This window comes from Dreissena polymorpha, chromosome 6, assembly GCF_020536995.1.
Source record: "Dreissena polymorpha isolate Duluth1 chromosome 6, UMN_Dpol_1.0, whole genome shotgun sequence".
Lineage (NCBI taxonomy): Eukaryota > Metazoa > Mollusca > Bivalvia > Myida > Dreissenidae > Dreissena > Dreissena polymorpha.
In genome coordinates, this window is record NC_068360.1 from 77,230,150 (window position 1) to 77,257,527 (window position 27,378).

General features: G+C 34.7%; 1 protein-coding gene across 8 annotated transcripts in view; it reads left to right on the plus strand.

Moving 5' to 3' along the window:
* The window catches only part of LOC127835450 (uncharacterized), a 354,496-nt gene that overhangs the window by 303,605 nt on the left and 23,513 nt on the right, over positions 1-27,378 (plus strand). The window contains exons 2-10 of one of the 8 annotated variants that reach the window (XR_008028528.1): positions 1,281-1,470; positions 2,111-2,237; positions 5,261-5,403; positions 6,377-6,494; positions 9,564-9,751; positions 10,608-10,740; positions 11,612-11,734; positions 12,493-12,702; positions 13,974-14,073. Coding sequence is in view for 2 of the 8 variants with exons in the window: in XM_052361889.1 (XP_052217849.1) it covers positions 13,974-14,073; positions 14,438-14,493 (156 nt within the window). In the remaining 6 variants the exon portion in view is untranslated. Of the gene's footprint in view, positions 1-1,280; positions 1,471-2,110; positions 2,238-5,260; positions 5,404-6,376; positions 6,495-9,563; positions 9,752-10,607; positions 10,741-11,611; positions 11,735-12,492; positions 12,703-13,973; positions 14,074-14,437; positions 15,979-27,378 lie in introns of those variants that run through there. The other 7 variants (XR_008028527.1, XR_008028526.1, XR_008028529.1 and 4 more) reach the window with 7 other exon arrangements.

A 27,378-nucleotide genomic window follows, 5' to 3' on the forward strand; every position in this document is an offset into this window, starting at 1 on the left:
GAGTGGATAGCTCTGAATTATATATGTCATAAACGTGTTTTAAACGAAATGTATTAAATTTTAGCTGCAAAATAAATGCAGATGCTTAACCTGAAAACCAGGTACATGCATGAGATTGCTAAGATGTTTATAACACATTATTTATTTTGTCATATATGCATACTTGAACACTTTTTACGATCGTTATAAAAACACAAATAATCCTTTTTGTTAATAATCTAATTGTTGTTTTTCATGCCATGTTGATATAATTGTAATCTTCAAATATGTTGCTTTCCAAACTTTAATCAACTATTTATAATAATGGACATATTATGCAAAAGAGCCACAGCTTCAAGAAAGGTGGAACGTAATCAATAATCCCGATTGCAACAGATTATGTTAAGCAGGGTTTTGTTATCCTAAATCAAGTATTAAAATCATGGTACATTTCAGGATTTGGCATGCTTCATATGCAATGTATTGTAATATCAAAATGGAATACACAACAAGAATACAATGCAATCATCATTTATTATAAACAAGATCTCATAAAGATAGAGGTATATACCGTAGTACAACAAACATGCTTGTATGAATGTTTTTATAGTATGTTTTTAACTCCATTATATATATTGAATAAGAATAGATTGAAAATCAACAAAAACAAATGCGACCGCATACGGTAATTTCATTTCAAGAGTTAACATTACATACACTTTAAGTCTTATGATCTGTGTTGCTTTTAAGAATACTATGCTAACTTGTACTATATGTGTTTGATTCAGCAAAAAACGTCTTGATTAAGATGTGGCTTCTATTTCCGACTATATCTTTTGTGAGAAGGCTAAATAATATAAATACCCTTGTAATTTGGAATAAAATGATCTTTTCTACATTAAAATAAGTATTTTTTCACTTTAAGACATAATATATCACAATAAGATATTTTCCTGTTTTGGTACTACTTAGCATGATTATTTTGCAGTCCGGCATACTATTCGAACATTGATGTCTTAGAAATGTTTTACATATTTGAAAATGTTTTATTGTTAAATTGAAATTTGAATGGTGTGCATCTAGCTATAGAAATGCACACGTACAGGAGGACGGTAATTCCGGCTTCGCCATTATACTATGCGAAGACGCGAATAGAAATGCCAGATAATACAAGGAGCAAACGCCAATGGTATCGCTCAACTTGATAATATTGGTGACCGTTGGATGATTACAATATGAACATAGTAAAAACAAAGATGTTAAAAAGCCCATCGTCGTATAATTTCTATTTCGTATTTCAGGAAATTTCTCGCCATACTTTGTTTCCTACTACCGCAATCGCACAGCGGAAACGGAACTACGCAACGAAGACTCGCTTTGGCTTATGACCGCCACATCGTTCGGAGGCGCAATCGGCATGTCAATGTCCGGACTGATGGTCAATATGTTTGGGCCCCGTATCTCCTTGATATTAGGAATCGTAGTGTTCTGGTAAGAATTGTTATTGTCAAACCAAATACTTTATCATTATGCAGATTATTCCAAGTAACATATATTTGCACACATATAAAATCATGCCCTAAAGATTGTAAAAATTCAGCTGCATGTATCCTAAATCAAACATTGTTGCCAATATGTACAAGCATCTTTAATGTATCCAAGATAAATTCTGCATTTGAGGTACTCTAAAATTGAATCATAATAACATGCAATTATTTTATATTCAAACTGTCAGCAAGATGAATTTGTACGACATACATTTTATACGTTTATCTGGAAACATTTTAAATACCTAAATGAAATATGTTTCAGAATGTCTATCAATTTCACGCGGACAAAATCAGTATTATATTTGCACTTACGTTGTCGTAATAATTTTCCATTTGAATAATTATATGAAGAAAAAAATTGAACAACAAAGAATAAATCATATATCTTAAACCATACACTTTCAAAAACGCATAGTAACTTGTAATACGCAACCATAAAATAGTAAAATATAAAATTCTGAAAATGGGTTGTCAATATACAATAATTGTTTATTGACAACCCATTTTCAGAATTTCTATCCGTTTGTAATACGTAATTCGTGCCAGCGTTTAACACATTTTGAATTTTTGGTTGTTTTCAGTGCGACAACAGCATTGAATTACTTCAGCGTACGCGGCAGTTACGCAGCCATGGTTATCATATACGGGTTCATAAATGGGTTCGGAAACAGGATCATATACCCTATACCCGTGGCCATAGCTATGAAAGTAGACAACTTATTACATACCCCGCAGCATTTTCCCAGGGCATTTAAACACAGCGGTGCCACAGTGCCTCAGTTTTCTAATTATGGGTGCGCCTGTGTCTGAATTTCCAAATCTGGATTGTCCATGTGCGTTTATATCCGCATTTGGGGTTACAATGTGCTTGAATTTCTAAACATTATCGTTTTGTGCTTGTTAAAGGTTAAAGTTTACATCCAATTTATAAAAAAATAAAAAATGTATTTTTCCTGTGCCTTAACTAAGTCCTTGGTAAAATGCTGACCCAACCCCCGTGTCCATAGCTGTGAAGGTAGACAACTTCATTTTTGGGTATGGATTGATTTGTATATGAGTGTGTATATGTTGTGTATAAAATGTAAGTTCGGTAGGTCGTTTTTGTATGAAATGTCAGTTCGTCCAGTCGTTTGTGTATGTAATGGTAGTTCGTCTATTCGTTCAAGTATACAATGACCGTTCGTTCATTCGTTCGTGTATGTAATTTCAGTTCGTTTAGTCGTTCTTGTATGTATAATCAGTTAGTTCAGTCGTTCGTGTATGTAATGTCAGTTCGTCAAGTCGTTCATGTATGTAATGTCAGTTAGCCCAGCCGTTCGTGTATGTAATGTCAGTTCGTCAAGTCGTTCGTGTATGTAATGTCATTCCGTGAAGTCGTTCGTTTATGTAATGTCAGATTGTCAAGTGGTTCGTATATGTAATGTCAGATCGTCCGCTCGTTCGTATATATACTAACAGTTCGTCAAGTTGTTCGTGTATTTCATGTTAGTTCGTTCATTCGTTCATGTATGTTATGTCAGTTCGTCCAGTCGTTCGTGTATTTTATGTTAGTTCGTCTAGTCGTTTGTGTATGCAATGTCAGCTCGTCTAGTCGTTCGTGTATGTAATGTTAGTGTTTCAAGCCGTTCGTGTATGTAATGTCACTTCGTCAAGTCGTTCGTGTATGTACTGTCAGTTCTTCTAGTCGTTCGTGGTTGTAATGTCAGTTCGACAAGTCGTTCGTGCATGTAATGTCAGTTCGCCAAGTCGTTCGTGAATGTTATGACAGTTTGTCAAGTCGTTCATGTATGTAAGGTCAGTTTGTCAACTCGTTCGTGTATGAAATGTAAATTCATCCAGTCGTTTATGTATGTAATGTCAGTTCGTCAAGTCGTTCATGTATGTAATGTAAGTTCGTCTAGTCGTTCTTGGTTGTAATATCAGTTCGTCTAGTGGTTAATGTATGTTATTCAGTTTGTCAACTCGTTCGTGTATGAAATGTCAGTTCGTCAAGTCGTTCGTGTATGTAATGTCAGTTCGACAAATCGTTCGTGTATGTTATGTCAGTTTGTCAAGTCGTTTGTGTATGTAATGCCAGTTCGTCTAGGCGTTTGTGTATATATTTTCAGTTCGTCAAGTCGTTCTTGTATGTAATGTTAGTTCGTCAAGTCGTGCATGCATGTGATGTCAGTTCGTCCAGTCGTTCATGTATGTAATGTCAGTTTGTCCAGTCGTTCATGCATGTTATATCAGTTCGTCAAGTCGTTCGTGTAAGTAATGACAGATCGTCAAGTCGTTCTTGTATGTAATGTCAGTTTGTCCAGTCGTTTATGTATTTAATGTCAGTGCGCCCAGTTGTTCATGTATATAATGTCAGTTCATCCAGTCATTGATGTATGTAATGTCAGATCGTCCAGTCGTTTGTGTATGAAATTTCAGTGCGTCAAGTCGTTCGTGTATTTAGTGTTAGTTCGTCAAGTCTCGTATGTATGTAATAACAGTTCGTCCAGTCGTTCGTGTATGTAATGTCAGTTCTTCTAGTCGTTTGTGTATATATTTTCAGTTCGTCAAGTCGTTCGTGTATGCAATGTTAGTTTGTCAAGTCGTGCATGCATGTGATGTCAGTTCGTCCAGTCGTTCATGTATGTAATGTCAGTTTGTCCAGTCGTTCATGTATGTAATGTCAGTTCGTCAAGTCGTTCGTGTATTTAATGACAGATCGTCAAGTCGTTCTTGTATGTAATGTCAGTTTGTCCAGTCGTTCATGTATATAATGTCAGATCATCCAGTCGTTGATGTATGTAATGGCAGTTTGTCCAGTCGTTCGTTGATGTTTTGTCAATTCGTCCAGCAAGTCGTGTTTGTAATGTCAGTTCGTTCAGTCGTTCGTGTATGAAATGTCAGTGCGTCAAGTCGTTCGTGTATGTAGTGTTAGTTCGTCCAGTCGTGTATGTATGTTATGACAGTTTGTCCAGTCGTTCGTGTATGTAATGTAAGTTCGATCAGTCGTGCGTGTATGTCATGTCAGTTCGTCCAGTCGTTCGTGTATGTAATGTAAGTTCGATCAGTCGTTCGTGTATGTAATGTCAGTTCGTCCAGTCGTTTCTGAATGTAATGACAGTTTGTCCAGTCGTTCGAGTATGTAATTTTAGTTCTTCCCGTCGTTTGTGTATGTAATGTCAGTTTGTCCAGTCGTTCGTGAATGTTATGATCGTTCATCCACTCGTTCGTGAATGTTATGCAAGTTTGTCCAGTCGGTCGTAAATGTATTGACAGTTCGTCTAGTCGTTTGTAAATGTAATGTAAATTCGTTCAGTCGTTTGTGTCTGTAATGCCAGTTCATTGATATCCAAACACATGTAACTATGCTCTATCTGTTTTAGGAACCTGCCATTTGTGATTTAAAGTGTTTAGCCTTTCATAATCTTTTATTATCAGAAACAAGTACCGTAAGGCATTATGATCAGCAGACATCATATTGCATCATGACTGTTCCGAAATGTGTATTTTTGTAACATAATGGTCCAAAACCTACTATGTGATTGTTATTGAAAATTGTGAATGTTGTGTGATGTCTTTTTTGTGGATGGAAGCCTGAATACCCGTAAAACAACTTTCCGGTGTGTTGACCACCAAACAATCGCACATGCTTCACTGTACGGGTATTGAGCTCGTGTCACATTGGTGAGACGTACGCGTACCAACTACTGCTCTAACATGACAGTCGTGGTCATTTTTTGTTTCCTTTATAGTGTTTTCCAACGCGACCTACGTTTGTGGCGGGAATAATCGTTGCCGGCTCTGGTGGTGCCGCAAGCATCTTCAATCAGGTCATCACCGCCTTCATTAACCCCGACAACTACTCTCCCGACCTGGTCACACAAGAGGGAGATAGGTGTGTACTGTTCTGCTTGGTTTAAAATATTTCTTGAAAAAAAAACAACATTGTTTATGGAGCTGAAGTGGTTAACCAAATCATCGTTATTGGGGGTTAAGTTGTTTTGGGGGTCAATTCCGCCGAGCTAAGGACTGCATCAGCAAGAAATGTTTGAGAAGATTCAAGACGTAGGCTGTGATAATATGCATGTTCAAAATGTTTCTCTCCTGAAAATCATTCATGAGTTTCGGTATTCCTACGACATATATTGCATATTGCGAATCACATTATGTTAATTGTGTAAACCTCCTAACGGTTGAATCAACAAATGAAGATTATGTTTCAAAGCAAACAACAGTTTGTGTTATGCATTAAATTAATGTGAATATACCATAAACAACATTTAAAAAAAGAAAGAGTAGCTTCAATGTGAAATAAGGCAAGTGGGCCCCATACGTATGCGGTTTTTGTAAACTGAAAACCGTATCTGTTCACGTTTTGGTTAATTGACAACGTTGACATAAATTATTCAGATTGGCAAATTTTCGTTTTATTTATGATATTTGCAAGGAAACAGTAATATTGAACATTTTCCATGCTCTAAAATATCCTAAATATGCATTTTCAAAATATCCTGCGTCCAATTCACAATATTTTAATTACATAATTTAATATTTCTGAACAAAGAAGTGCGTATTGTGTCTGCTTAGATACAAAAACAACATTAAATTTAGATTAAAAACCAGTCCTACATCAGTACCGTTTCTAGAATAGAGTGTCACATATATAGTTATAATGCGACTCCAGACAAATATCATGCGATTAAATTTCATACTTTTTAGCAAGTAAAACATGACAAAACACATACATGAAACAAAGCACTTTAAAAATTGAAAATGATTTGGGTCACCGTCTGGGAACAGTCAATGAAATACATTGTGGGCTAAAACCGATTTAATGGATATGCCAAACTTAAATATTATGATTCCAGATATTTTACACAACCGGATCTACTCGACCGAGTACCATACAGTTTCCTGGTCCTGGGAAGTTCGTTCTTCTTGCTCCTGGTACTCGGGCTGCTCTGTATCCGGGAACCAGCTCCGGAGGTAACCGTTTTAATCCTATAACAGAGCTCTTTACCCCTCAGGTACGCATTTTCACGCATTTAAAGTCCTTTAGAAAGTCATCTAACTTTTAAGACCTTCCTTGTTAGATGCAAATTTTTAAGGCTTAATTTCCAATCCTAATATACTGCTGCGCAGCAAAAAGGTTATAACCGGAAAAACTGCAAGTTATTCGCCGGCCGTTCTGGTTTTATGCTGGTGGCATATAGCCACGTTCACTTGGTTTGTGAGTAGGAAAGGGTTAAGTAACATCGAAAGTATGAAAGTCATCGTATAACCTTAAGCATTATCATATCGTTATTTTAGCACGTATTTATTCAATCGTTACGTTTTTAAAACTTCTCTCTTTCAATAACGATTTTCTTTGTATTAAAAAAATATTTTTTTTTTATTATTAAGAGTCTCTTCGTGGTCTTAACATGGTGTATGAGTATAGCTCCATATTCGCTTGTCGACTTTAATTGAGCCGTGCTCTGTGAAAATGGGTTTTAATGCACATGCATAAAGTGTCGTCCTTGATTAGCCTGTGTAGTCTGCAGAGGCTTATCAGGGACGACACTTTCCGCCTAAACTTGACTTTTAGCTAAGAAGAAACTTTCTTGAAACGAAAACTATCATAAAAGCGGAAAGTGTCGACCCTGATTAGCCTGTGCGGTCTGCACAGGCTAATCTGTAACGACACTTGACACCTATGAATTAAACACCATTTTTACAGAGCACGTTTCAATTTATTTAAATTATCCTTTACAAGAAATTTTGTCATATAAATTTTCGGGTTTCGTGCTCTGCGTGGATGAAATTTTCGAACGCAGTTGAACTATTTTTATACTTTATTGTAATTCGACCGTTTTTCGATGTTATGGAAAGGAATTTTCCGAAACAAATATTAAATAAAATATACAAATGAACCAATATGTATATCTTTAGAAAGCGATAGAAAAATTCACATACACTAAAAGTAGGTACGGCGAGTCGTCTAGGTAAAATAAAATACAATATACACATTATTTATAACGAATGCAAAAATACAAAATAGTACATACATGTCACAATAATATGTTATTTAAAAGTTATTAAATTAAAGTAATATTTTACATGAGAAAATATATTTCCTCCAAAAAAGAAATACGTTCACCTTTTGTTTCTGAGATTTTCGTGCACGTGAATCACGGATTAGATAACTCTAATATCAGTAATTCATGCACGATGTTTACTTGTTTGGGTTGCTTCCCTTTGACAAGTGAAATGTATTTAAATTTATATTGAACCCTAAGATAATCAAAGTACTCAAAGTACTGGTGGGGCGATTTTACTCAAATTGTGTGGTCGTTAAAACCCTATACACCGTGATGCTTACCAATCACCTTTTTTAAGAAAACAGATGGAAAACAGATGGAAGTAAGAAAGTGCGACAGGCTGTCAACATTATATGATTTAGCTATTGGGGTTAAATGAAAATGCTGCTTTTTAAAACAAGTCATTTTTCGTATTTGCCAATTAAAAGCTAAACTGCGAAGATATAATACACTTACCTAAATCGAAACTTGACATAGATTTGATAAAGACAAGCATTGCAGTAATTTCTAATTAGTACAGTAAGGTTTATGCATCGTTCTTGCATTAGTACACGGGTGTGTCAAAGTATCAAGTAAATCCATTCAGTATCAAGTAAGATACGGCAAATGTTAGTTTTTGAGCAAGTGAATACTAAAGGTCAATTTCAACCAAGGGTCAATCTAAAAAAGTTAACAGAAAGTTCTTGTCCAAAGGGGTGTTCTGTCCAAGAATTAAGTAAATCCTCGAACCCACGACCCCGTGTTTAAAAGAATCGTGCTCTACCGACTGAGCTAGCCGGGCGGACACATTCGTCTCCGCAAAATGTATTATTAAAAAAGCAAACAATTTCCAATAGCTTTGACATCTTCTGATTGGTCAATTTTCGCAACGGAAAATACCGATGTACTTCGTCACAGTGTTTTTTGTGGCGCATTAATACTAATAACATGCGATCGGAGCTATTTTGATTGCGAATGCAGACTCTGGAGAAGCAAAGTGGTTGGTTGCAGTAACGGACTTCTTTCGTCGGTATACGTATATTATGTTACCTATGGGGCGAATTGCAGAAGGAAATCACCCCCAAAACAAATAACTAGTCTGGATTGTATGCGAACAATTTTTTACCCTACTACATAAACGTTGATTTGATTATCCCAAAATGTTATCAACGCACGATATTTACACATGAACATACATATACAAATATTTTCTGACGTACAGTAAGATTAAAAACTCTTAAGAATTGAGAATGCATTGAAATAGTTATTCTTGCTTTTTACATGCATCACAATTGTATTACTTTATTGCGTCTATATTATAAGAAATTATATCAAACCTTTACAGCCATAACCAATATTCCTAAACGTCTTATCCAATGAAGAAACAGGTTACCCCATGGTCAGTCAGAGGCCGTGTTACAATATTGTGTTACACTGAACGTTGGTGAAAACAAAGTACATTAATTTGTAATAAAACATGCACGTTTTTTAACGAAAATTCCGTTTCAGCAAACTAAACTAATATCGTATTATGATATTTTACTTCAAACATTGCTGATAAACAAATGAGGTGATTAAATCTATATTTAGTTTACACATTGCAATAGTCAATCTAACGTCGATGTTTTTGTATAACTAACGCATGGCCGTCTAGAATACACATTGCGATTAACAATCGCATGCTTGAAACTCTATGAAACGTTAAGGAATACAGAGTATTACTTATTTTTTCCGATAATTCCTGTTTCAGGTCAAACAAAATGTTGACACAATGTCATAATCTTTTTTTAATAAGAAAGCAAGCAGAAAATATTTATCATCGTACATTATTTTGTTACTGTGTCAGGGAATGCCGGTATTGGCGCCTCGACTGTACAATTTGAATTTACTTCGGAAGATGTTAATGTCTAATAACTTAATTTCTATCAACATGCGTATGAAATTGCTGGTTCTTGGAAGTTGTGTGACATAAGCACCCAATTAACATGTTTTTCAGGTATCGGGTAATACAGAAATAGACTTAGTGGAGACCAAACATGGAACAGAGGAACTGTCGTTGCCTATCATTTCTAATGGTAAAATAGAAATTACTGGCAAACCGGAAGTAGTTTCGATTGGATCTCAAACTCACGTTTCAGATTCCATTAAAAGAAAGAGCTACGATCTAGGCAGTTCAATAATAGTGTGAGTTATGTTATTTATTACAGTTGGTAACTGGTAATCTGCCAAAATAAAAAAATATCTTTGAACTGTTGATTAAATGCTGGTAAAATTGGATCTCAAACTCACGTGTCAGATTCCATTAAAAGAAACAGCTACGATCAAGGCAGTTCAATAATATTGTGATTTATGTTATTTATTACAATTGGTAACTGATTATCTGCCAAAGTAAAAAAAAAAATCGTTGAACTGTTAATTAAATGCTGGTAAAATTGTAGATTTAATTTGTTTAAACATGCATTTGTAAATGATTTTTAAACTCAACTGTTCCTTAATCTGAATCTTGTTGTACATTTCATTATTTATAAACATTGATTTAAATCACATTGTATCGAATTCTTCTAGCGCAAGCATATGAGATAAGTTATGAGCACACTGAACTGGATTTCATACGCCACTTATTAACTTACCAAATTTATTCTGATATTATCAACATTACGAACTGTTATTGTGTCCCATAGGTGAGAACATTACTAACTGGAAATCAGCATTTATATTCAACAACGTTTCTCATATATATAGCACGTTGTTATATATAAATATATATAAATTGTAGCCTTCTTATTTTCGTTCGTCATGTCAACCTTATCATTGTTATTTAATATTTCATCACTGAACATCGTTTTTATTTAACATAGATGGTCTTTTCACTCAACATAAATAAATTCCTCCGAAATAAATATCATTTTTACGCTTGTTAAGAACTTGAACGTGCAAATGGTACACTCAAGCATACCCAGTAGCTCCATACAAAAGCTACTCAAAATAAAAGTAAACACTGTAGGTGTTTATTAACACCGGTAAAACGTTTTAAATTCAGACCCACCTCTGCCAAAGACATGGGGGCACTAGAAGTCATGAAGCTCGCGTTTAGGACACGCGCGTTTTACGTGGTCTTCTTATCTGCATTGATCATTAATATCGGAACTGGATTTGTATTTAATCTCTACAAGGTAATTAAGTAATATTGTTCCAGGACAGTGAAATTAATGTTCATCGTTTTAATGTTTTCTCTAATGGTGCACATATATGTCATGTTTTATTTTGTCCATTGTATTGCTTACGATCTTACCATAGAGCTCGGTATTAAGAGTTTCGCAACTGGCGATGTATCTCTATTCAATATTAATAAAAAATGAGTTGTTTTTTTTAAATCTCATTTGATTGATTTTTAATGTGTTTAATTGGTGGAATATAATAATAATTGTTAGAATAATTGTTTCTTATTGCCTGGCTTCGGCCTATCGTTATTCCTTTGCCGAAAGGACTTGTTGCTTAAGCTACAAATGAAGCATTTACAAGAACTATTAGCAGCCGACGCAACTGCAAAAGCTGTTACTATTGTAGCTTTCTTTGTTTCTATTTTTCTAGACTCGTGTGATCTCATTTTAACCCTCCGGAAAATACAAAAAGTGTCTCTTAAACGTTAATAGTTCATCTTATAATTTGGATGTTTGAAATTCCTCTAGCTTTCACAAATACATTTTGATATAATTTTCTGGACAAGCCTAAAACTTGAAACTATTCAATTCTTGTTTGAAAGTGAACGCACCGTTTTAGAGCCATGTATAGCAGGGATAACATCACCTAAATAGTTAATAAACACGTCGGTATTAAAACTTGATATGCCACTTTTTTGTGTCAATGCGACCATAACGTATTAGTGTCATGTTTAGCAGCGATAATATCATACAGATAATTCAAACACGTATGTACTTCGTACATAAACTGACTTCTGTTGCCAAAATAAATCGCTAGTATTTTATTTTCGAATTTCAATTTGATTTTCAAGATTGATTGTGTGATCCGAATTTCTATTGTCAGTCATACGGACAGACGTTCATCACAGACGACAAATTCCTGTCGGTTGTCGGGTCCATTTCGTCCGTGTTTAACTGCCTTGGTCGCCCCTTCTGGGGCCTTGTCATGGATCGTTTCGGGTACAGGGTACGTAACCCTTACGGCACTGGTTCACATATTTTATTGGTTAAAAATACTGTAGAATAAATATATTTACTTACACAATTATGCGATTTGAAATAAATCTAAAATAATAATATCGACAGTTTCACAGGTTCCTTTTCATTAAAAAAATGTAAGCCTTTCCCTGCATGTGACGAAGAGATCACATATAACATTATCATCATATGGCTGCGATTAAAAAAATATTTTTTAACATATTATGCAGTCGTTTGTCATTCAGCCTATGCCATTTCATTTTGGTGAAGTGATCTTAACAAATTTAATACAGCAAAGGTGAAATGTTTATCACAAAATACTTAAAATGAATGTATACCAATCTCGGATGAAAATTATAATGCGGACACCCAACACTGTCGCCAGTGCTACTTATTGTGTACGACATGTTAAATCACAGACCCGATTCTTAAAAAATAAGACTTTCACATTGACACCGAAACATATTAATACATATACGTGAACTGTGAAATTTTGTATACTAGTATACTAGTATTTAGGGCATGATTTTAGTTGGCGAACTTAAGTACAATGTTTTAGCTGGATTCTCATATTCAACAAATCAGGATAACCATTCTCTTCCTAGAAGTCGACAACATGATTTCGTCTTAGTTTGTTTACCCGTTTAAATAAACTTATTTATATGCAACCAAGTTGTATTATTTACCACTTAGCCAAACCTTATTATGGGCAAACATTGTTTATTTTCATTTGTGCTCCTTGCGCAGGCGACCTTGTGGTGCATAACCGGTGGGCTCACCGTTGCCTGTGCGACCTTGACCTTGACCGAGGGGATGCCTCAAGGTTTGTTCATGCTGTGGGTATGCGTCGTAATAGGACTGGGCTGCGGTCAGTGGGCGGTATATCCAGCTACCATCTCGCGTATCTTTGGCATCAAACACATGGCGCTGCTGTACGGCTTCATAGCCTAGGGAACGGTAAGTTTATATGTGCGTGTATTTCCAACTTAATGAGGATCTGCCTCTCACATTAGGCTGCATTATAAATGGACCCGTAGTGTGTCCCCGCAGTTGGAAAGAATTTAGAATTATAGCTTTAATTTCTAGCTGTTGGTTTTCACTTAAAGATATTCAATGTTGACTTGGTGTAGTTGTGAGGGGTGGAGCCGGAATTGCCGGAAGAAACCCCATCTGTCCGGTATGGTGACCACCAATCATGCTTCTGGAAAGTGCCCATGGAAGGACACAGTACTCTTTATGTGCTCGTAATTTAATCGTTTGTGGAAGAACACGCCCGTGCAATCTATTACTAGAGGATGACGTCACTATGTTATTGTCATTTGAAAGATCGTTTGTTGACACATTGCACGCCACTGCACTGATACCGTTTGCTGCAAAGAACGGTTCGGTGGAAGGTCACGGGAAAAGGCCAACATACGAATACATATACATATGCTCTTTGTATTTCCACATTAAGATTCTTAAAGGAAATAAAGTATATTGTATCAAGTCACCACGTGCTTATTTATCACTAGAATATACCACATGCGTGGTCGGCCCAGGTCTTCATTGACAAGTATTTACACGTCAATTATCACTTGTTTCTTATTTGTAAATCATATTTTAACGTTAGTCTACAACTATGTTTCGGAGTACGATACATGTATTTCAGTCTTTAATCCGCTTATTGTTTCGGAAAAAAGTTCTGTCATCTTCCATGTATCATCATCAGTTTCGCCTGACACTTTCTTGCTCAGAAGGTCTCATCCAGTCATTCCGTTTCCAAATGAGAACTGCTATTGATCTTAGTTATCGTCGATTATTACTCTTCTGGTTTGTTATCACCATTTTACTTTTGACCCAAACACTTCGTATTATTTTCAGTGTATGGGCTGTGCTCTATGAAAAGGGGGTTTAATACATTAATACAATTAATAATTGCGGACTGCACAAACTAATCTGTTACGACACTTTACGCTTTTATGATATTTTATGTTTTAAGAAAGTCTCTTCTTAGCAAAAATCATGTTTAGGCGGAAAGAGTCGTTCCTCATTAGCCTTTGCGGACTGCACAGGCTAATCTGGGACGACTCTTTACGAACATGCATTAAACCCCCTTTGCACAGAGCACGGCCCATATGCTGGTAATGAACATTTTTATGAAGTATACAAACTGATCCATATTCCATGATTTTCAGCTAAGGTTTCACTTGTTTATCTGCGTACTTTTTCTAATCACCGTTTTTCAGGCCTTTTCAAGTTTACTGACGTCTATAGCTGGAACCGGTCTTAAGTCGAGTTTAGGGTTTTCAGGCCTATTTTACATAGCTTCAGGAACATCCGGTTTTGGTACGCTATTTCGGATAATTTCGGATTATAATTTATGATTTCTCTTAAACAATTAGTATTGAACTGGATTTTTAAACATGACATATAGTTTATACATCTATTGGAATGATAATGATACATGGATTTTAATCAAGCGATTAGTATACCTATCCCTTCAGGAGCTTGTTCTGCTCCTTTTTTATTATCTTATATTTCTGTCTTTAATATTCGTTAGATCTATGTCGCATGGATTTGAAACTAGTCACTGTGAATATATATATATAAATTACCGCGTGTTTATGATGTTCAACCGTATATCGCCGTCGCAGCAGAAGTTTCATTTGCATATGTTTTTATCTTTAAACCAGCAATCATTCCTTTTCAGGCTTCCTTTTAACGATACTGTTCAATGGGAAGGACTACACTGGCGGACGGATCTAGAAGATCCGTCAACGATTAACATCGGTAATCGTCAATAATCATCAGTGGACATCGGTAAAATCGGTTTACGAAGTACTAGAAACTGGTGAACAAAGCTTAAACTGCTTAAAATTTCTGAAAACTGTGTGAAAAGACAACACAGACAGATCTCCTAGGCCTTTAAGAAAATAATTAGTGTTTGCTAAAACAAAGTTTCCACATTTGTAACAAAATTTACAAAACATATTAAAACATATGGCAGCAAAGAACGTGTGTAGATTCGTTCAAGAAAACATCAATGTTGTATTATATCATATTGGAATAATAACACATTCTTAAAAGTATCGGATAATATCTAAAACGTTATCTGACATTCAGTTGTACTAGCACACTCTTATGGCTTGATATGTAGTAGCACATACTTTTGGCTTGATATGAAGTAGCACATACTTATGGCTTGATATGTAGTAGCACATACTTATGGCTTGATATGTACTTGCGCATGCTTATGTATTGATATGTACTAGCACATACTTATGGCTTGATATGTACTAGCACATACTTATGGCTTGATATGTACTAGCGCATACTTATGGCTTGATATGAACTATCACATACTTGTGGCTTGAAATATAGTAGCACATACTTATGGCTTGATATGTACTAGTACATACCTATGGCTTGATATGTACTAGCACATACTTATGGCTTGATATGTACTAGCAAATACTTATGACTTGATATGTACTTGCACATATTTATGGCTTGATATGTACTAGCACATACTTATGGCTTGATATGTAGTAGCACATACTTATGGCTTGATATGTACTAGCACATACTTATGGCTTGATATGTACTAGCACATACTTATGGCTTGATATATACTAGCACATACTTATGGCTTGATATGTACTAGCACATACTCATGGCTTGATATGCACTACCACATACTTATGGCTTGATATGTACTAGCACATACTTATGGCTTGATATGTACTAGAACATACTTATGTCTTGATATTTACTAGCACATACTTGTGGCTTGATATGTATTATCACATACTTATGGCTTAATATGTACTAGCACATATGTATGGCTTCATATGTACTAGCACATACTTATGGCTTGATTTATATTTTAACCTGTAAGCGAATGCAGGCATTTCAAAGGTAAATTCTTATAATATGGTATCTGTGTCAAAAACGGTATTTTCTATGACAATATGTTGTAATTCTTACCAAGCATGTTTATATTTTAAAGCTTTGTTTACTTTCAAGTCCTCAGTTGTGATTTCAATCCCTGCTTGGGATTTCAAATTTTAAAGAAAACAATGTCTTTCTGAACAAAATGTAGTAATGTAAATTGCGTATATATTTAATATTTATAATTTAATTTATTTAAATAGATGGTGTTTGCTTTTGTTTGTTTATACAATATGTCATAATGTAATAATTTAATTTATGTACCATGAGTTATAGAGCACATTAAACTTAAGTAATTTTCTCCATAGTGTTTGAAAAATCTTTTACCAAACCAATTGAATACTGCAGAAAAACCATAACCCTCCTTTAGACAAAAACATGTAAAACTTTTAATTCCTACAATATGAAAGGGTTTTCATTGTTTTAAAAATATATATGTATTTATAATATATCTTATTCAATCAAAAACACATTTATTGTATTGTTGTCGTTCTAAGTTGCTTTAGTCGTTTACTGTATTGCTGTTTTACTAACAGTCCATGACTAACATGTACTGCTGAGGGTTGGATATGATTCCTGCTCCGGGCATAAATCCTACGTTATTATTATCATAGTAAAAAACAATACTTTGTTAAGCGTGGGAAGCTTATGGCATGTTGCAAAGAAGAACATACCTCTATTAAATGTATGATAATCATCAATACAATTTACTTTCAAGCTATATGCACGATTTTGTCAAATAGTTATGAATTTATATAAAATGAGTCAAAAACTTATTATACATATATATCAATATAAATTAAAATAAAAGTTAACAAAAACATGTGTCGAAAAATGCGAAATAAGCCAGCTATTTAATTATGAAATCGAAAATGTCTGTACAGTCGAATTCGCCAGCATGTATATCATGCATGTATGATGTGAATCTTAATTCATTTTTACGGATCATTTTAATTTCCTGCAATGATATCTATTCATACGACACACGAACACTAACTTCGATCCTAATAAAATACGAAGGCTTCGGTTATTGTAGAGAAATGTGTACGAAATATCTTCGTCACAATCGGCTCAGGGCGCTAATTTGCCTTTGCTGCATTTAATTAAAATTCGTCTTCAATGTATAATTTGTCTTGCCTATTTTGTGTTATTGTAACGTATTTTTATCAATATATTACAATTTAACACATAACAAAATCGTGCATACTCGCTTAAAAGTTTTACGAACATAACAGAAATCCAATGTTTGATAACAATGAAAACATTTTCTCAGACTTTGCATGACGCGGTGCATTTATTAATAACGTTTGACATTTATGTTTTTGAACAGGGAAGATAAACATTGTTAATGACGGCGTGAGTACTCGAAACTAGAAATTAATGGATACTTCACTAAAGCCAGAGTTTTACATTGTTTTCCGTGTACCACAACCAATACGGATAGTGTTATTTTGTTGCATGTGTGAGATTGCATTCAAACCGTTTTTCTATTCCATTGACCGGTGTAATGACGTCATTTATAACGGCTTTCGCGACAAAAATACGTCTGATTCATTCAATAGTAAGGTATACGACACATTGCACAATAACAAACGACAAAACACAAATACGTTGTCAACTTTATGAAGCTTGATTAAGAACACAGAAGTGTTAATGAAACAATGTTTTAAGTCATTAAATAATCACACATTTAAAGTTTGACGTTTAAGAGTTCCATCATATATATTTGCATTAAGTATTGCTCAATTTACGCGCACATTGTTTTATTGCATTTAAAATCTGTTATAAACTATCAAAACCAAACATAACCATCGGCATATTATAAACTTTCCATTCCAAAACTTTAATATATGGTATTCAATTTAGTGATGAAATCTTCTCAAAAAGCCGTGATTTCTTGTTCGCTGCCATTTACAGGTTAGTCAATAAACGCATCGCGTCGTGACAGTTGAAGTTCTTCTGGGAGGCTAGGGTTGAGTCGGAATAGTAGAACAAAGCTACAGACATGGGTTTTTGTCTGTGATTTGATTCCTTATTCGTCATGTGCGCAGCTATTTTCCACTCCAAACTGCCCCTTGGACCATTTGAAAGGACCAACACCACAACTCGGCTGGCATGGATCGATTTATTTAATAACGTTGTACAGCGGTAATCCATCTAGAATATCATCATGCGTGAAAACTGTGTATTCCAGCTCCAAAAGTTTCGGTTAAAGTGTATCCAAAACACGTCTTCCTCATAGGCGAGATATAAATCGTACTTGAATATTAAATCTCGCAAGGAACTTTCAATCGTTGAGTATCCATCATGGTTTATCTCTTTATTGTATCCAACGTAGTACCAGTACCGTATCTTCCATCTAAATCGATGAATAATTGAAGCAAATATTATGTTGAACATAACAAACAGGATTGCAACCAATGAAATAATCAGCGGTGTGTATGAAGCGCAAAACTTTTTCAGAAAAGAAATGTTTTAGATCAGATCCTCTTTTGTACTGATAATCGTTGGTGTAGGAAATCCCGAAGACACGTTATGTGTGTATAACAGTTTGATGTCTGAACATCTAGAAGTGATGGCGATGGATGCATATGATCAAAGATCCACTCTAACACTCCTAAATTGTCACACGAGCATGAAAGCATATTGTCTGTCAAATCCACTGCTAAAGTTGCATTGTTCCTGGATGAGACAATGGCTTCAAGATTAGAACGTAACTCATTGCTCAAGGTTCTTATGCGATTTTCAGAAAGATCTAGTACTTTAAAGAACGTCAAGTGAAAAATATGTACATAGAATCCAATTAAATTGTTAGTAGATAAATTTAGCCATTTCATTTTGTTTTGATTCTGAAACAGTTTAGAATTAATGGCATTTATTTTGTTAATAGTAAATTCTACATATTCAAGCAGCTCGAAGTTCGAATGAAATATCATATTGTGTTCAAAAACAAATTAAGGGTAATTCCGTTGAAGGAATAAACGCTTTAAATTAGGAAAATTACTAAAGAATTGTTCATGTACAGAGGAACAAAAATTGTAGCTGAGGTCAGTATTTTCGATACATTTGAATCCATGAATAGCGTCTGTCCCAGCAAAATAAAAGTGCGCCTGATCCATTGACGGTTTTAATCGAGTTGTTTGAATCTATATAAAACCCGTAAATAGGGAATGCAATTTTAATGTTACTCACATCGATATATTTTAACTTTGGTGGTAGAAACGCAGATATAGTGACTGGTGGAATGTACGGTTGTGGCTTCTGTCATTCTGATTTATGTTTGATCCCCGACCAGACAGGTTATTTTCGCTTACTGATAAACGGTTCTGGTAGATGTGTTTTTTTTGCCGCGGTTGTGTCTTTGGAATAAACGCTTGGTAAAGACGGGTGTTCAACATTGGAGAAAGCTTCGAACTAAAGTCCCATATGATCATAGGATGCTTTAATCGTTTTAACATTTGTAAGTTGATGTGCATATAACATGTACCATCCAAGTTCAAATTTGTCTGCCCTTATTCGTATATGTTGAAGACATTGTTGTTGTAATTTCGATGGGACAGTCAATTGACAAAACGTCCACAAGGCTGTCTAAGATAAGCATTTTAATTCCGGAAATAAATTGTAAAAAACTGTTGAAAGGAGTATCTAACCCCGACGCGAAATTCATCGACAAATCAAGCATACGTATTCCCATCAAACCTTTGAAGGCGTTTGTACTTATATAATATACCCGCATTCGATGATTGATAAATTTGAGACATATCTCAAGTTTGCCCAAGTGTAATCTGTGATATTATTAAAGCTACAGGATTCTTGGTTTTGCCATTCTGGCCAAATAAGGTCACCGGATATACGAATAATTTTCAGATTCGTAATATTTTGAAATTCTTCTCCAAAAGAAAATCTATCAATCCATAATTCTTCTAAATACTGAAGTATTGCCAAGCTGGGTCCGGGATAACCGATATTGACTTTGATTGGAATTAAATTAGTTTGATACATTACTAGTTTTTTCAGAGATGTCAAACGCTCGAAAAAATTTACATCCGTTTCATTGGTTACTGGAAATTTATCGTTATGTGCAATATTAAGATAGTCTAACTTTCCCAGGCCTGAAAATGTTTGGCTTTGAATTGTCGCACTGTTATTTTGTATGGAATTGATAGCAGTATTTTCCATATTCAAATCTTGTAAATTGTTGTAATCTTAATGGGCATATTTGCTCTAGTTGTTAAATAATCTAGTCTCGTGTTTGACATGTCAAGTGAGTACACTTGAGCTTCGGAAATTGTGTTTGAAATCTGGTAAACTACCGTGTAGCAGGGCTTTGGATCTGCAGTTCACTTTGTACAATCCTTGGTCATTCTGTGGAACGCATGAACAAGGAAAGCATATGCTGTCGATAACTTCAGCACGAGGTGTCATGGCGACCAAACTTGCGATCATAAGGCTTATTAACAGTGTTGTTTTTGGGGCCATTACCTAAACACAATACAAATAAATCATGCAAACAACATGAACACAAGTTAAATAGCGAGTACATGCATTTAAAATGTAATAATACAATAGTGCTTTGTAATTTATACCAACAAGACTTAAAATCTAATTATAGAAAATATTCTTTACCGCCTTGTATTGAACCGCTTTGCACAAAAACGTGATATAAAGAGCCATAATAACATTCGTTGTGTTTTTTAAGAAATGTAATAATCATCAGAAACTACGACTTAAGAGTTTTATTACAGCTGCTTGAACCATGTATTGGTCTCGTCAATCAACTTAAGAAACGAGTTTCAGGAGATCTTGGATGTGTCTTTTTAGCAACAGATTTCACACTAAGGAAAAGAGCGCCTTTTTACTTGTATTTTACGCTCACGATCACTTCGCTTATCGTTTATTAAACATACTATTTATACTCATACTTTTTATTTAAACCATACTATTAAGACAATAGCAAACACAATTGGATGTTAATATACCAGTGATGTTAAGCGTTTGAGCTGATATAGCTAAGGACAAATCAATCAGTTGAAATTGCAGTTTAAGTAAAAAAAAACACTTTTCTATCATCTTTATGTTACATTGAATAAAAATTCGTTTGAAACAAAAATCTAGATACACCTTTTCCTAAACCGCGGGTATAAGAAAGTGCATTTATCGATTAAACAATTTGCGGAAATCTTTTCAAACCATATTTCTTCGCCAAGTATGGGTTGCAAAATATATTTTCTAAGGAAAACAAGTTTCGTTTTGTATTCGAATTATTTACATATCAAGCAAAGTTCGAGTATATAAATATGTATGCCAAAAACAAAATCATCAAACTTACCGCATATGTACGCTAAATATAATTTATATCTCTGTTTCTTCAAGTCCAAGACGCAGGTATCTACAACGCAATACTTTAATTTTGAATGAAAGCGATGAAAAGATATAATACGCGTACCTTTCTAAGTACTGGACTAGTTTTATCAACTTCTCTTTCAGACGGAATGAAAATGTCACTTTATTATATTGTTTTAGCAGATATGCAGATAATTACCTGTGTCGGATAACACTACGAAAGATAACACAAACACATGCTTCCGATAAATACAACGCACGTATTTTGAACCTAAAATACAAAGCATAAAATTGTTGCTACGTGTCTTAGAAGGCTCACGACTCGTTTGACAAAACATTTAAATACTGTAAGTCTGCAAGTTTTCTGCAAGTTTGTTTTGTTCGGATTGTTGTACAAGGTGAGACTTAGAAAATGTATGCCTTGCAATCCATGCGAATTATGTGAACACATTTAGTTTTCAAGCACACCTTTGATGCGATAACATGCACCGATCAGATTATGGAGGAAAACAAACACCGATCATATAATGTATATAAGGTCTTATAGTATTGAATAGTTTATTTAGCAAAAACAAGAAACTTAACCACCATACTTGGAAAGTGATTCACGTTTTGTTGTCTAGCAAATCAGTAAATATTTGTTTTAGACTCTTACCACGTGTTATATCCTTCAAATCACCGGTGCATCATATTTCTGTATTTATATAAATTAAGAAAAAAATGCTGAATAATCGAGAGAAAACTTCTGAAAACACATAAAGCCATACAACTGCGTTTTGTAACTATTTTGAAATGAGTATATCAACGTTCGGTGTTATTTTGTTGATACAGACTCAAGATGGGATACAACTTTTAAATGCCGTTTACGTAGCATGTTCCTCTTATTCTGGAATTTTATGGACTTGGTCGTTGAAAAGGGAATCACTTCCAAACAAAAGTCCAGTCTAGGCGAAAAGTAACATCCTCGAATAGCCTGTGCGGACTTCAATGGCTATTCTGAGAGGACACATTTCGCGCTTGAATTTAGCCCGGTCTTACTAGCGCGAATAAGACAAAGTAACGAGTTTTTTGTCGGGGAATCGTTGTTTTTGACTGTGGAGGACGAGGAACTAAAAGTGAAAGAGCAACGTCGGAGGAGAAAATAAGAAATAAGAGCGTGAGTTAACATCGATTGGAATTAAAATGACTGATTCATTGTGAATTTGTCCCGATCTTAAGACGGTAGATGTACGTCCAATTATAAATAAAATACGGACTGTTACTGTCGTATTTTATTTTGAAAAGATATTAATACTAATCAAAGTCCATTTAATGTAAGTACTTTGAAATTATAGAAGTTTCTTTAATCTCTAAAAAATAAATTGAATGTCAGTGCACTGCTTCTTGTACATTGTCACTGATAATGTGTGAATTTATATCGAACAAATTAAACAATATTATTGATTCATCTTAAAAGATGTTAAGCAAATCACTCATAATGCATACAGTATATGGCTATGTTAGTTTTCGAGTACATTAGAATACGTTTAACACAGTTCTTATTAACATAATAGAACTATTAGCATTTTGATGATGAACTAGCAGGCAATGACGTCATAATCTCGGAATATCATCATTCTTTGTCTCTATTTTTGGCCACGGTCATCGGCAACTTAATTCGGCATTCGAGCCTTCACCCCGGACCAACTCTTAATAGTATATAAAACAGGTTGTTTTTCGGACAGGGACACCAGATTCAAAAATTGAGAAAAGATCTACGCCGTTCAATGGCTTATTCCTGATAAGATTATTATCGCTCAGTGAAATAATTGAATGTCTAGTTTTACGAATAGTAGTCAGATATAGTTTGTACGTTGAGATAGTTTTAAACAAATACATTATCATGTTTGTTTCACCCTGGCAATCACGATGCATAAAATCATTCGAACTCTCTCATGAGTCAACAGGCGGAAAGCGCAGAATTAACAACATGCTGTTTTCGGTTGCGTTATTTGTAATAATTTCATGGAAACGATGAAGATTGAAAAATAGGAAATGCGAATGATACTGAATAGTATCATATGATTTGAGAATATCTATAAAAATATAGATTATATATCCTTAAATCGATCTTCAAGGCACATTTTATGATTTGAAACGTTTAAGTAACTAATAATTAATGGCTAGTGAAATATTGGATCCAGGATATAAATCTCGCACATGCGCAGGGATCGTTTGAAGGCTGTCCGTTTAGCACCGTAATGGGTACACTCGCTGCAGTCCGCACAGGCTAATCTGTAACGACACATTCCGCTTTTATGATATTTTTCGTTTAAAGAAAGTCTCTTCTTAGCAAAAAGCAAGTTTAGGCGGAATGTGTCGTTGCTGATTAGCCTGTGCGGACAACAGAGAGCGGCTCAATTGTAAAACAAAGTCCCATAATTATCATTATGTAGACACGGCGTGTCACTTCGTAGCATCTGTGTTCCATAACGGTCAAGGTTGTACTAAACGTCAAATGGGCTTACCGGCGTAACAGCTGCCTTTATCTTACCACCTGCAGGGGATGCAATGTTAATGATATTTTATTAGCATCGCTCCGGGAATATGGGGATTAATGCATGTTTGTTAAGTGTCGTCTCGGAATCCATTCAGACTTATTAGGGACGTAACATTCCACCAAGACTGTATACTTTCTATAAAAGAAGCAATCTATAAATGCGGGAAGTATCGTCCCAGATTAGCCTCAGTGGATTGAACATACGTGACTAGGACGACACTTTACGTATTAGTACATGCATTTAACGCCGTTTTCCTAGAGACATTCATTTTACGCCGTTGTCCTAGAGACATTCATTTAACGCCGTTTTCCTCGAGACATGTTTTTAACGCCATTGTCCTAGAGACATGCATTTAACGCCGTTGTCCTAGAGACATGCATTTAACGCCGTTGTCATAGAGAAATGCATTTAACACCGTTGTCCTAGAGACATGCATTTAACGCCGTTGTCCTAGAGACATGCATTTATCGCCGTTGTATTAGAGACATGCATTTAACGCCGTTGTTATAGAGACATGCATTTAACGCCGTTTTTTTCATAGAGACATGCATTTAACGCCGTTGTCCCAGAGCGATATCTTGTATGTACACGTATATTGATTCATTAATGTGTTCTTTTAGAACCAAAAGAGCACAAAGTAGAATTCAAATCCTCTGTAACTTCTGGATGGATTTGGCTCAAACTTTCGCAATAGAATGGCCTTTATTTGAAGATAATGATTTCAGCTGCCTCGAAATTCGGCATTTTCATGATCCTTCGTCATTTTTAAACTGTAAACTATAAAGTCGCATTGTATGTGTCCGAGCACGTGTAGTTTTCGAACAACGTCTGGTCTGTAACACATTTATAGTTCATCCAATCTTGATGAAACTTGGCCAGAAAGTTAACCTGGAAAATATCTAAGCCTAGTTTGAAACGAGCTTTTATTTGTCCAAACACTAGGTCACAACGTCAACTCTTCAACCATTGGTTTATCTTGAACTCAGGTCAGTGATTTGGGTCCATCATGTCCCACAGGTGTTGGGCGCGTTGCCAATTCACTGAAACGCTATCAATATGTAATAAAACAACATTTTTCATCACTTTGACAAAAAATAATTTTGATATATATCTGAAATAATTTTTTGTCAAAGTGATGACAAGTGTTGTTTTATGACCTATTGATAGCGTTTCAGTGAATTGGCCACGCGCCTAACACCTGTGTCATGTCCCATATGGTTTATTGAGTAAATATAGCATTTGCACTTCATTTATTTAGAGCCCAGTGAACGGATGTATCCGGATTTAGATGAATTAAGGAGAAGGCGAGCGGACCGGTACACATAGAAACGAGTGATACATGAACCTTATCAAACGCCGTTATATACATGTTTGTGCACTGTGAAAACGGGACTTAATGCACATGCGTTAAGAGTCGTCCCTGATTAGTCTGTGTGGTCGGATTTCCGCTTTTTATGGAATGAATATTTCGTTTTAAGGCAGACTATTCTAAACTAAAATATTATTCGGATGAAATGTGTCGTCTTTGATTAGCCTGTGTGGACAGCACAAGCTAAAACAGGACGGCACTTCAAGCAAATTCATAACGCACAGTTTTCCCAAATCTAGGCTCATGTGGATCATTAGTATTCGCCCGAAAGTGTATTTTAAGAGGTGGTATATATGAAGTCACTCTGCTGGTTAACCAATTGGTCTGTCCATCAGCGTGAAATGGGAAAAGTTTGTGAAGCAAACTACGTAAAATCTATTTGAAAGCGTGTAAACTGAAACCTTTAATACTTAATCACTTTAAAGTGTAGACGTGCAAGATAGATTGTTCACATTTATAAACGCATTCTGTAAGTTAGGTTGCCGTTGCGTAATGGATATGGTGTCCGCCTAGCGACTGGAAAATCACGGTTTTCGATCCCCACTGTGGGAGAGTTGTTAGGATCTCCCCAATAGACACCAAGTACTGGTTCTAGTCCCAGGAAACGGACTCGAAAGCGTTCCAAATAAGCCGAAGGTTTTCTATGCAATCGAGCTTAAATAAATAGGTTTTAACTAAAATTCCATAACTTAATTAATCTTGACCACAGCTGAAATTTAGTGCGATGGTACTCGTCACAGTTGTATTAATGTTCTAGTTTTTCTAACAATTATTACTTTGTGTTTTTTTCTGCTGGACTTGAGCTTTGATTTGCAGATTTCAAACATGTTCAATTCAATATACTGATATTTTTTAAACAATTCTGATGTAGAACAATGTAATTGTTTTTCCTTTCGTTAATGAAATGTTGTGTGTTGTGTATTCGGTGTTGATTCTGTATTCGAATTGATTTGATTACATGTATCTTATAAAAATAAATACCCGTTGAAGTATTGCCCATCATTTAGGTTTGCTTAAAAAGTGGTTGTAATGGCTTGTAGATACACTCGTTCAATTAACCCTATTGAATCACATCTTCTGTAGCCATCGTGCTCCATTCCTATTTGATTAATGATTTACCATGGTACTGTTTATGTCATGAAGCAACAATTAAAATTTATTAGAATTTATCTTTTAGCGTATTTAAACCGTGTGGACTGAATTGTATAGAAATATTATATTGAACAAATATTAAAATTGTTGTATCAATTTAACTCATTTTCAAGCTAATATTGTATTTATTTCAAAACCGATAATTCATTAATCGTACTATTGTGAATCTCATAAACAAACTGTTCTGAATTACGAAACTATCGTTTATCTTGACATTTTTGAAAAGTAGATATATTATTTTATCCTGTGTGGTTCGCTATAAAAATTGTGTGTTTAAAAGTATGTATGTTTTAATGTTTGTTTTTATTTGGTAAAGATTGTTTCATCACGTTTAGAATGTAATAACGCTGCACAATGCAATGCGTTTAATCTCTTGTAATATGTATTAAAACAAAGTTAAATATAAAGTAGTTTTTTTCCAATTTTGGATACGGTATGAAAGACAAGTCTCGAAGATCATGATTCATTGTATTATTTTTTATTCAGATGCATGTTTTTGTTACTCCAAATAACACCAACCTACCATGTATATTTGCACTCAGGCATATATACTCATCTTAATACAGTTAAGAATGTCCTTTTAGTTTTTTTACACTTCCACATATTCAGGTCGAAAGTTAACTTGAAATAACAATATTAAACATATGTGCTCATACAAACAGATGTAAATAAATACACTTGAACCAGATTTATTATTTGTGTTGTTTTTATGACTTAAGCAAGCAGTTATGTCTTTCGACTAAATACATAAACTGTATCAATTGACATATATAAAGAATATACATGTTACAACCATACATCTCTAAAACAGTTGTAAACAATTACAAATTTACAAGGAAAATGTCGATTAGATTAACAACCGATTTAATAATTTACATATAAATGATTATGTTTATGGTTAGTTATGACAGAGTAAATGTTCATGTTAAAAACACTAAATTCTAACTTCAGACTGATGTATTGACAGATATGGGCCAGTTGCCTATTATTACAAGTAAACAATGTTGATAGTCAATATGTTTTCGAAATGTCTTTTGTATTGAATGCAATAAGGAAAGAAAAGACGCGAACACAACATGTGCACACATGTAAAGCGAAGTTATTTGTTTCCTGAACGCATAACCAACTAACATACCAAATATTTTGTCGACCGTTTTTCAAGCACGTTACATGCCTTATATTTAGTTTGCTTAAACAAGTGATAAACATCAAAATCACCAAAATTGAATGCCCTGTAATCCTTTTGTAATATATAATTTATTTATACATGTATATATACTTTAAGCATGTCGTAAT